Genomic DNA, 12203 nt, shown 5'->3' with positions numbered 1-12203 from the left:
ATCGTATTATCATTTACCCGTTTAAACCATGACTCATTTATTACTCATTTATTTAAATGTGTACACGTGTCATGTAAGCACGTTAGTACATGATTAAGACTTGTTTTATAGTTGATGATGTAATATGGTGGTGTATTTAATTATGGTTGATATTCAATAATTATGGTTTAATTTATTATGATTTATGATTTTGGATGATGATGATCAATTCAGTGATGTTGAATTTTATTATATTTGATAAATATTATTATATTTTATAATTTTTGTGATAAATTTTAATAATAAAATCATATTTTGATTATATTTTTTAATCGTATTTTAATCATGTTTATGGCATCAATCATATTAATCATGTAAGCAGATTATAAATCATATAAATTTTAATGAAGTTAATTATGTCAAGTCGCATAAAATTTAACTCAACACATTTAATAAACATATTAACTGTGTTGTGTTGTGTTACAAAAGTATTAAACATATATGTATTTATCTTGACACGATTAATTAACGTGTTGTTTTCGTATTTATTAAAATAACTGTTAATACCTTATATTTACACGATACCGCTAAAACATAAATATACAAATTGTAAATTTTGCTTGCATGGATTATTGCATCCCACGTAAACTTCATTTTGATTTAAAATCACCAAACATGTATGAGATGGAATATGTCCAAAATGTTATATAGTTTTTTAATATTTGAGTTAGTATTATGTTAAATTTAAAATTTAAATGTGAATATTTGTAGTAATATATTTGTACATGATTGTTTCTAGAATAAAATCAAATGTTAACTTAACAATATCATTTTTTATAGTTAATTATTTTAAATATTAAGAGTGACACCAAAAATCATTAGATATTCATTTTTTATTAAAGTATATTTGATATTCATATTTAATGTGTCTTAAAAAATATAAATTTAGATTTTTACAGAATTCAGAACAAATAAATCTCAAGTTCTTATTGTTTTGAGTTTAGGTCTCTTCAAATTCAAATCATTTCAAGTTTGGATTATTTCAAATTTGATTTGTTCGAATTCAAATCACCTCAAGTTCGAATTGTCTCGAGTTTGGATTTATTCAAATTCGTGTTATTCACTTCTTTTAGTCAATTCCAATTGAATCAAATTTGATTTGGTACTAGTTTGGATGAATTTTCAAATTCGGTCAAATGTTGCCAACTTAAACCTCGTACCTAGGAATAAAAAAGCATCATAACCTATATTTCCTTGGTTACTGCGAACATGTGGATCTTTTTTTAAGGAAATGCTTCTTAGCCCCAGACCTTTGTCCCACTCACGTGGTAAAATTTCATTGATTCAACTTTATACAAGTTGATTTACCATAAATTGATAGATTTCAATCCAATAAAATTTGTTACTCAATTCTAAACTGAAATAAACATCTGTTACTTGCATTCTAATGAGGTTAATGTTTTCCCCAAACATGAAAACAACATCAGGAACCCACTACCTCCAATTTGTAGCTTGAAATTCATTCATCATTAGGCTATTTGGTCACTAACCATCAAGCAGATAGTCAACTGTGATTTATTCCGTTCATAGTAAAACCACAATTTGACTCAAATATCAACTTATCCTCATACTGTAAACATCATGACTCATAATCCTTCCAACGACTATGCATCAATCTAACCTGAGATTGGCCGGATTCATACTGCTGTAATTTTCTAGGAATAGACTTTATTACTCATGACCTCTTAATAATTCTCTCCCAACCAACCACTTCATTGCAGCAGTCATCTAAATCCTTAACTTCAAGGCTCTCCCACTAATAATGTTGATGTCACGGCAATTATTTGCAACAGGAAACATGCTGAAAAGGACAGGGAATAAGTCAGTCAGTCAGCACCAAACAAGAGAAAGAAAAGAATACCACACCGTTGAGTGAGAGAGAAAGAGAGATCGGTTGTGAGCTAAGATATGAAATCTGTGGAGGCTGAGTCAGTAATCAGTAAAGGGTAGTGACCAAAAGAACCAGATGGGTCAAAGCACTTGCTTCCTAATGCACAGACACTGAGTTCACAAATTGATTCCCTGGAGACACGGGTGCACAACAAACAGAGCCATTGGCCCCCACCACCTACATCCCCACTAGCATTCCTTCCCTTGTCACTTCCTTCCTACACCCTGGCCTTGCTAACCAGCAGCGGTCACAAAGAAAGCTCACCCACTCACCTTCGCCCACTGGATAACTGTCCCTTTCAACCTTTTCCATTTTTATTCCTTTTTTACAGAACCCGTTGAAGTGACGCACATCAACACATCTGGTAAAACCTTGCTTATAATTTTTTATTAGCTTACATAAGCTAAAGAACACTGATGATAAATTCAGTGCTCAATTCCCAGAATGTTTCCCAAAAAATGTGGTAAAGAACTCCACTACCGTCTAATCCCATTAAATCTGAACACCACCACCTACGTTTCAAGGCGATTACATAAAATTACCCTAACGTATCTCTTTTATTTTTCCTTTTCCCCTTTTTCTTTTTTCATGTTTCCCGCCTTTTTTGACCCTCAGTTGACCACAGAAGTAAAACTACTGCCTCTAGTTGCAAATGCTTAGCAATCTAACTCCTTAAAACATATATAGGAAGTTGCCACCTACACCAATGAACTGGACATTAAAGGGGGAGACAAGGGGGGTGTCCTACCCCTTAGGCATTGCGAGAGAGACCAGACTGGAGCAACAAAAGCAAGGAGATATCTTCGATTCTTAGCAATGGCTTTGTTGATGCAATCCCACTGAGAATAAAGCAATGATTATTTGAACATATAATTTCACCAATCATATCTTTCGATTGGCAAGAATTGGTCTATTGCTCCCTACACATTAACATTAGAAGAGCTTCTGTGCCTGGCAAGATTAGAGACACTAGATGTCTGCACCCCTACCCTACCTATGCACACAAGAAGCAGAGCATCAGCTTCTTGGTCAAGAAATCAATTGACCAGAATAAAGGATACTGAACTATCTATGAACAACTACTATAATCCTATTGGCAATGTCAACAAATTTATTTCCATGTCAAGTTCACTTGAACCATATGTTCTACCAAATAAATCAAAATTGCTACTAAGCAAACCAAACCAAAGAAACAGCACAATCTGCTATCATAGGCAACGCTTGGATCATAACTAAAGCCAAATTCGTACAGAACAAATCATCAATGATAAGCTTGTGAAAACTCAGGAAGATTACTGGTAGTGGTAGTTAGCTAGATCCTATTAATCCTCATATTCATGGTACTATGCATATCGAATTTGAGAAAAAGAAAAGTTAAAAAACGAAAAGGAAGAAAACTAAAAAGTAGTGGCCATTTTGCTAGTAAAATGTGGAAATACACCCACATCTTATTGGCACAACAGTTTGACTGCCCTGAACTCCTTCATACATCCCTCCCATACCAACTTTTGTTGCCAGGAATTTCCTCCAAATTGATGCACCACATTGCACAGCAATGCATATCAAGGAAAATTGAAGAATGCTCACCAATTTGAGATCATGAAAAACTGACTGAAACACAAATCAAAGAACTCCAGCATCCTTTGATCCTAGATACAAACAGGCCAATAATTTCCCAAAAGACCAACTGATAATGCAGGACCAAACTAGATAAAAAGTGGATCAAAATAACATAAAAAATGCAGACCACAGATGCTCAAGGAAGATTTTCTGAAGCTGACTAAATCAGAAATCTAAACAATGCAGATCAAAGGGCAGAATCATACATGTCAATTACTGGATAAAAAAAGCAAGCCCAGTAACTGTCTGAAAAACAAAAATCAGCTTCTGTGAGGTGGCTTATAATACATGAAAGGTTAAAATATGTTTTAAAGATAGCACAGTAGAGTCGAGTGGCTTGACCTACGTGAATTTCAGAAAACTTGTAATGCTAGTCCACATAACTACTGAGATGATCATCACTTTCCACTGTAGAATTAAAAAAAAATAAAATAAAATGAGAAAGAGAGAGTTACCACCGTGTGTGTGTGTGTGTGTGTGTGTGTGAGAGAGAGAGAGAGAGAGAGTATTTCAGATTCATTACCTATTCATCATAAGAGTTATATTGTCTCCTTTAAGAAGTATCCTTCCTGAAAAAACAAACAAATAAATTATTAAGATGACATGCATAAAACAAGGTAGAAGAATATAAGAGTAAGAGAATTCACCTAATGACTTTCTGCTCTTTTTCTTGATGTTGACTTCTTCAGCATCATCGAGAACCAAATTCATGTACTCATCAAATCCCTGGAAAATGCCAAAAAGGAATTAAGAAGCAGATTATTAGATTATCAATAAGATTATATCTCAAAGCACATAAAAGACATTCAGTTATTTTGTCTGTCAATTAAATTTTCCAAATTTGAGACAGTCATCTCATAATTAAACATTATACATGCATACTTGAAATTTAAGACCTGTTATTTCTGCTGTGCGTTCTCACATTCCATTGCACTGCACAAACAGATCCACTGTTCATTCATTTTACCCAAAGTTACAGATGTAATGACATCTGCAGGGATCTGAAATTTATTTTTAAGGCTCTCATAACCTCATCCAACATGATCACCTTATGCGAGTCAAACAATCAATCTGTTAAAATGCTGTCACAAGAATTGAAGAACGGTCATGCACAGGATTAATTATGAGATCTGTAGCATCATCCTTATTTAACTTATATATGTGGGACATTTCAGAAACACTGCGCTTGATGGACTCAGATCAAGAATATTAAGGAGATTCCATGTCAAAACTTTTTTTACCAAGCACACATACCATATACCAATTATGATACATGGGGCTCTATTTTTTCACTTAAATTACCCAAATCGCCATTTGCCACCACATCAACTTCAACAGTCTATCTTATTCTTATTATCTACAACACACAATAACATCTCATCCCTCTAATATCACCCACTTGTTTATTCTCCCACAAACATTCATCCATTATACTTACTTGAGCATTATATATCGTCCTAAATCTCTCATTTGTCATGCTATACTTGAGCTTTCTAAAGAATATCGGGCCCTTTCTTGATCATGTTTCCTCCTATAACATGTACGCAGCATTACACCCCTTGATGTAAGGACACCCTACTATATTTTGGCAACTCTACTATTTTTACATGGTCCTAGATCTCTCACTATCACATCACAGTTGAGATTTCTAAAGTGTGTTTGTTCTTCCTTTCTTGATCATCTCTTCTTCCCGTAAAATATGCGACATTATATCCCTTGATTCTAAGAATCCCCTACCATAGTTTGGCCACTCTACCTGAGATCAAACCTAGAATGTTGGATAAAGGAGGCAGAAAAATAAAGAGGGCCAAGAAAGGGGGAGCATGCAACATTTAAGGTATTTAGCTATCAGATGGCATGTGAAGGAATGAGGGTCGATGCAAGAATGCAGGTATATTGCTTAAGGAATAGGCAGAAGAATATTTTAGAACAAAATAGAAGTGGTTTATTTCCAAGGAATGATCTTTAAAAAGGATTAGGACATGCAGGTGAGGGCAATACTTATGACTTTGGAGAGAAAGACCAAACGTGATGCTAAAAATAAAATTGGAGGGCCCTAAATTAAGGGTTTTCAAGGGTCACTACATGAAAGGACATCAATCTAAAATAATATCCATGAATATATGAAATGATGATAAGGGATAAAATAATGGAGAAAATCTAATTCATTAACAGTAACAAGGTTATCTTCTTATTTGAAGGTCAAGGTTTGTAATGAGATTGCTTTTAGGGAGTTGAGTAAATATCCAGATTGTTGGCAACTCTAGTAATGCTAATAAAAAACAAAAATAAAATGAATTTAATAAAAAGAACTTGACATAATCATTAGAGTCCCACTGGGATAAGGTCAAAAGCTTCACACACAGGTTGACTTTGCTTTTAACCAATGATAAAAGGAAGTCTAATAGCTGTTGGAATTCTCATAACTTGACCCCTATTGAACAAAAGAAACTACTTACATGTACTAAGCCTCCACTAATGTTCCTAAAAGGACTTGAGGTCCAAGATGTAAAACTAAAGATTTTTGGAGATTATGATTTTATTTCATGCAAAGTCTTCCATAAACAGAAGTAAGCACAAAGAGCACAGCAGCCAATGTCATTGTTCGTAATGTCCTTGTTATGTTAATATGGGCTCAAAAGAAAATCCAATGAGCTTGAAGGCTTTGGAAGTTGTATACATATATATGAAAATGATGTGATGTTAGCACATCAGATAATCCCTTAGTTTACAAGCGATTCACATATGGGAAGTATAAACTAAATCAACATATCTGATTGGTTGCTGTTGGTTACTGGCAGTTTATTGTTAACAGTTTCATTGTGGTTCCTATTTTAGTGTTAGTGGTAGTTTTCCATTTCATGTAGTTGGAGGTTGTGTCTCCATCTATTTTATTGTTAGTGGTAGTTTTCTATTTCATGTTATTGGAGGTTGTGTCTCCACCTTTCCACTTTCTTGCTTTAAGGGTGGTTATTCCACCAAGTTGTAGTTAAAAAGGAGTGAAGCTAATAACAGAGGTTATTCAGAATCTATTCAAGTTTTTGAGTACTTAAAACTCAAGAGTTCTGCAGGTTCTCTCTAACGAGCCAGCACTACAAACATAGGTCGAAAAAAGAAACATTCCACCCAAGTACCCAGCGTGCCTCAGACTAAGCCAAACCCTTCCACACACCGTCCCATAAGTCGATCCGTTTCAAGGGACCGTATCATGTGACCAACTATCTCATGGCAAGACAAAGAAAAGATCCAATAAAGATATGTACCGAGAACGTTGGAACAATCCATGTTTAAAGATGCAACCATGGAGGGAAAGATAAGCAGCTCAAAAATAGCTTATGGTAATCAAGAACAATCCATGTTTAATGATGCATCCATGGAGGAGACAGCAAGCAGCTCAGGAATAGCTTATGGTAATCATGTACAAAAAGCCAAAAAGGAGGGAAAACCTTTTTCAAACAAAATGTAATCAAGTACAAGCAACGATAGTATAACATACTTGTGGCAAATAGAAAACTTCTCCTAATGACTAGCAGTGGCTAGTTTTCAAACCAATCTATTGAAGGAAGCATTACCCATACCAAATGGATTGAAGATTGAAGGTAGAATTACCCATGCCAGAGCATTATCCATCTATCAAAGGAAGCAATACATACCAAATGGATTAAAATGAAAATTAAATGAAGTGCAATTAAAGAAAAGGCCACCTTCCACCATTTACCTTTCAAATGCCTATATTTTTATACTCAAACCCATGCTATACTTGTATATCCCACCTTCTGGGTGAATTTCATCTTAGGTCGCCAAATGTATCCCCTTTTTCCACTTCAGTCACCTCTTTCAATTCGTCTAGATTGGGTGAGCAAACTATGTTAATGGTACCAACATTAGTCACCATGAAATAATCAATCCAAATTGATTACCAGAATGGTGACTTTTACGGAAGTCCCCTGACTTGTTTCTTAGTGAGATTAAGGATATCCTTGCATTGGGTTGAAAATTGAGTGAGTAAACACTTCTAAAAGGTTCAATAGTTTCTAGGAAATCTAATAGTTGTTGTACTTGGTGCATTGTATACTAGAGAGTAGGCTAGGCCAAACCTCTATAGATCACTAAGCATTATCTACGACTCTACCTTCTCTATGTTATAGTATTTTGAGCTTAAATTCTGATTAGTTGATTATAGCCAAATTCACCACCCTCTTGGATTACTTTACTTTCAACCTAAGGAAATTGGGAAACAAAGAAGAGTAAAGAGAGAATGGAACAATGGGAGAGATGGAGGATTACTATTTTCTCCACTTCATTTTTAATTGCTCTGTGTCCAAGAAATAAGGATAGAATGGCAAACTTCCTATGAAGGCAAGATAAGGTCACAAGCAAATAAAATTATAAAGCAAGGTTGTTTCTCAAATTTGAAGCTTCCTTAATAATCTTAAGATCTCCATTTATAAATTCATAATCACTCAAAAGGTCAAAGTGCCCTTACCCTTAGCTTCACGAATTCAAGACAAATTTTGTGAAATTTTGGAGAAAATCATGTGAGGTTAGCAACACAACAATTTATAACTGGAAACAAGTTATGACCTTTACACGTAAAAGGTGATTAATAAGGAGTAAACCTAGTAATTTTGGACATAACATGAGAACGAAATAAAGTTAAGCGGATTTAGGTTTGGGGTTATTGTAAACACACTTAACCCGCATATGACACGTCTAACTCGTTTAATTAATTTTGTTATTGTATCAATTATAATATGACATGTTTAACTTGTTTATTATAACTATTAAAATAAGTTAATTGTGTTTAAATAAGTTTGTCGTGTCATAATCATCTCATGTCATATAAAATTTAACTTGTTTAATAATGTGTTAATTGTGTCATGACATGTAACACATGTAAATATATCAATGTATGTGTGTAGAATCTTGACCTATTTAATTAATCGTGTTGTGTTTATGTTTGCCCAAACGATTGTTAATACCTAACCTAAGCACAACGTACACGGTAACACAAGTTAACAAATTCAATTACATGATAGGGAAAGCATTATGTCAAAAACAATAGCCAATGTAAAATTAGGGCATTTTAAGACTTGATTGAGACAAGAATGTAAAAGTGAATACATTCCAAGTACACCCTTTAGTACATTCAAGGGCTGTTCAATGTTTTGTAGAAGGAAACTGGTGCACTTAGGATTTTAATCAAACGTGATTGTCATTTTTGAGTGGTCATAGTACTCAAAATGTGAGATTACCATGGGCATCACATTAAACTTGATGGTCAAAGGGGGCAGTTAGTTGGTAAAGTGAATTTCCAAACTTCGAGAAAGTAAATACGATTTTTTTGAATGATTTTTCCCCTTACATCAAACAAATAAATAAGAGGCAAAACATCCACCTTCGCAATTTCAAAACCTCCACATCTCCTCTCTTATTGCCATCATCTTCCCTATGCTCTCTTTGAGCAACCAATCCTTCCACCAATTAATCATGTTGGAATCAACTCTTCAATTCTGACCTTAGCTTCCTTCATCCATTTGTTTTCTCAAAATTTCAATATATCTCTATCCATCCCTCAATTTCTTTACTTCAGCCATGCCAACTATACACTTTTTTTGATTAAATGCTCAATTTAGGACCAAAACCTTTATGCTTTTGTCCATTTAAGACCAAACGTTTCAATTGCAACAATTAAGAGCCAAAAGTTTCAATTCGTTAGAATTAAGGGCTAAGGTAAGAAGTATCTGACGCGTGTAGGACACGCGCAAGACGTGGACACTGACTTGGAAGGATAAGATACAGAAGAGTAGTTTTGTCAGAAAGTCTTTTCTGTTAAGTCAAAATAATTCAAATTATGATGTGACGTGTAATAACTTTTCATCATAGTGTGTAATAACTAAATTTTTCAACATGGCGTATAACTAAATCTTCAATATAGCATATAACAACTATATTTTTCAACATGACATATAACAACTAAATCTTCAACATGACGTGTAACAATTAAATCTTCAACGTGACATGTAATAACTATTTTTTTCAACATAACGTGTAACAATTAAATTTTTCAAGATGACGTATAACAACTATATTTTCAACGCGATTTTTTGTCACTTCTAATACACGCTCCATCCACCTATCACCTTAGTCCTTAATTGTAAGGAATAAAAAATGTTTGACTTTTAATTATTACAATTGAAACCCCTTAATTGAAAAAATGTCTAAACATTTAGCCCTTTTTTTTTGTTCAAAACTATGATCTTCAATTGTATGTTTGGATTGGTTAATTTTCCATAAAATACTTTGGTCAATTTGACATGCAAATATGCTTCAATTTCCAATGTTGGTTACTTGAATTTCCCTTATGTTTCAGTTACTTTGCTATGCAAAAGTTTGTTTTAAATTTTTCTCATGGTTCCATTGATAAATTAGCCATGAAATTGGCATTATTTTTCAATTATTCATTTCCTTGATTGGTTTATAAAGTACAAGCTTGATATGTCATTTTTCCTTCCTCATTGGTCTAAGTATTTGTCCCTTTGACTAAATTCACAATTTTAATCCCTAAATTACAAGTGTCTATGTGGTGTTGGTGGTGATCTCTCATAATTAGATAATGATTTATTTAATTCCATAGTGTTTTAACATCATCATCTACAAAAATTTAACCATGAATTTTTTAAACATGAGATTGTGAAGGCAACTTCCTCCATTTGTAGAATGAGATACCAAACAAACCTTCATTTGCTATCAACCTTAGAGTATCGTACTCAGCAAATGAAAAGATAGATACTCCTCGATTATAAGATTGTTAGGCCTTTAAAATTTTCCAAATAAATTTTGTTATTTTTTTGTATCTTTTTTGAGCAATAATAGAAATTTTTAGCTAGAATTTATAAGCTTTGCCTATGGGGTTTAGTATATAGGGGGTTTCATATTTTCTCTTCATGAGCAAAAGGTTTCTTATTTCCAATTGAGTTCATTTGCTTGAATGGAAAAAGGAAAGTGCAGTTCTGGCCTTCCTTGTTTTATTGAACCCCTTTATTTTAGCTATGATCTGGATAAATACTTGAGATATTCTACTTATCACAATTGTTCAGCTTGGTTGCCAAAGAAATGTTTGAAGGAAGCTTTCTACTAATTTTGTAGAGTGACGCACCTAGAAATAGGAACCATTGTTCCTGATTAATACATAAAGCAAAGAACACCAATTCCTCATCAAGCAGTAATACACGACTTAGCAAAAGATAATGATAATCCTCAACACAAGCAATTCAAAACAGCAGTCAGAATTATTCAAAACCTAAAATTATACGAAAAGAGAATTCATAAAAATGTTCTTAGCATTTATTAGCCAAACGTATATCCTAAACTAAATTATAACTGCCTAAGCAACAACTTCGGCCGCAATTAAAATTCCCAACAGAATTCAATTAAAATCTTTACCACTTTAAGTAGCTTTCAAACTGCTAATTTAAAGAAAATTATACACAACTTACAATGATTCGGCCTTCAATCCTCAAATCTTTCTGCTCAAAAAGCCAAATCTGAATGCGAGCTTTCTGGGTAAATTCAATGGAAAAAAAAAAAAAGAACGAAAACCCAACAACCCGTTAACAAACAAGCAAACCCAGAAGAAAAAACTGAAGAAACGTAGCATGAAAAAGAGACTTACACTTTGGAGAAACCTGAAGATCAGGTTCTGTTACACCACCAAAACCGAGCAAGAAAAATTGGAAAAAAAAAGGAAGACAATTAGTAAATAAAGAGAAAGGTTTGGCAAAGAAAGAAAATAGAGAAAGACGAAAGTACGATGGGTTGGGTCATGATTCTTTGGACTTTGGTGCTCGCCATGGCTGTGGAAAACTTGAGCGCTTGTTTCCCTCTTCGCAGAACGTGAAAGAGGTTTTGAGTAGATAGCTGTTAAACCCTTGCTCAGAATGGACGGAGAGCTCGTTTAAAAGAAGGAAAAGAAGCCAGCCAACGCGCCCGGCCTTTGATAATTTTTACACTCTCTTTGCTCGGAAGATTTCTCCATCTTTTCATTTCTCTTCTTTTTAACGGTATTATTTTTTTTTTTTTTGGAAAAATATCTTGTTAGTTGTGCTTTTCTAATTACTACATTATACCCTCACGTTCCGTCCAGAGCATATCGTTATTTTATAATCATGAACAAAAATTCTTTTTGAAAGAATAATTTTAACAAAAAATTTTGGAGAAGATTCTTTTTTAAATTAATGAATTCATTAAAGGTTTTAAAAAGATAAAATAAAACTGATAAAATCTCCCAAAAAATCAATTGATACATGCATAACTTCCTCTATATTTTCTTTCAAGCTTAAGCCCAAAGCTTAAAACTCTCTCCAAATTCACTTTAATCGATAGCCCAAAACTTTGAATAAAACCCAATCAACCCCGCTGACGTGACAAACATTGAAAACCAAAACGTGATACAGCATATGATATTAAAATATAACTAAAAACTATATAAAGACATGGTCACTCTTTTAACCTTGACATGTGGCAAAATAAGAAAGCTCCAATTTTAAATATGTAGTAGATATTGAAATTATTAGCTTGATAATTTAAAAAAATTAATAATACTCTCTTTATATTTTTATTTAAAAATGTATACATTTATTTAATTTCGACA

The 12203-nt window shown here is 33.4% G+C and overlaps 1 protein-coding gene across 1 annotated transcript; it reads right to left on the bottom strand.

Annotated features, from left to right (window-relative positions):
• On the bottom strand, positions 3635-11584 carry LOC18589173 (small nuclear ribonucleoprotein E). Its single transcript, XM_018126485.1, has 6 exons — positions 11363-11584; positions 11226-11252; positions 11050-11112; positions 4198-4276; positions 4074-4119; positions 3635-3958 (listed from the first exon to the last, which is right to left on the bottom strand). The coding sequence occupies exons 1-6, from the start codon at positions 11402-11404 to the stop codon at positions 3949-3951; spliced, it is 267 nt and encodes an 88-aa protein (XP_017981974.1). The 5' UTR covers positions 11405-11584; the 3' UTR covers positions 3635-3948.

This window comes from Theobroma cacao, chromosome 9, assembly GCF_000208745.1.
Source record: "Theobroma cacao cultivar B97-61/B2 chromosome 9, Criollo_cocoa_genome_V2, whole genome shotgun sequence".
NCBI lineage: Eukaryota > Viridiplantae > Streptophyta > Magnoliopsida > Malvales > Malvaceae > Theobroma > Theobroma cacao.
This window is presented reverse-complemented; position numbering and strand designations above follow the sequence as displayed.

Coding starts and splice junctions, on each gene's coding strand:
- LOC18589173 (XM_018126485.1), bottom strand. CDS start 11,404: ATGGCGAGCACCAAAGTCCAAAGAATCATGACCCAACCCATC. Junction 11,113..11,225: donor TCTTCAGGTTTCTCCAAAGT/GTAAGTCTCTTT, acceptor GAATTTACCCAG/AAAGCTCGCATTCAGATTTG. Junction 4,277..11,049: donor GGATTGAAGGCCGAATCATT/GTAAGTTGTGTA, acceptor GGCATTTTCCAG/GGATTTGATGAGTACATGAA.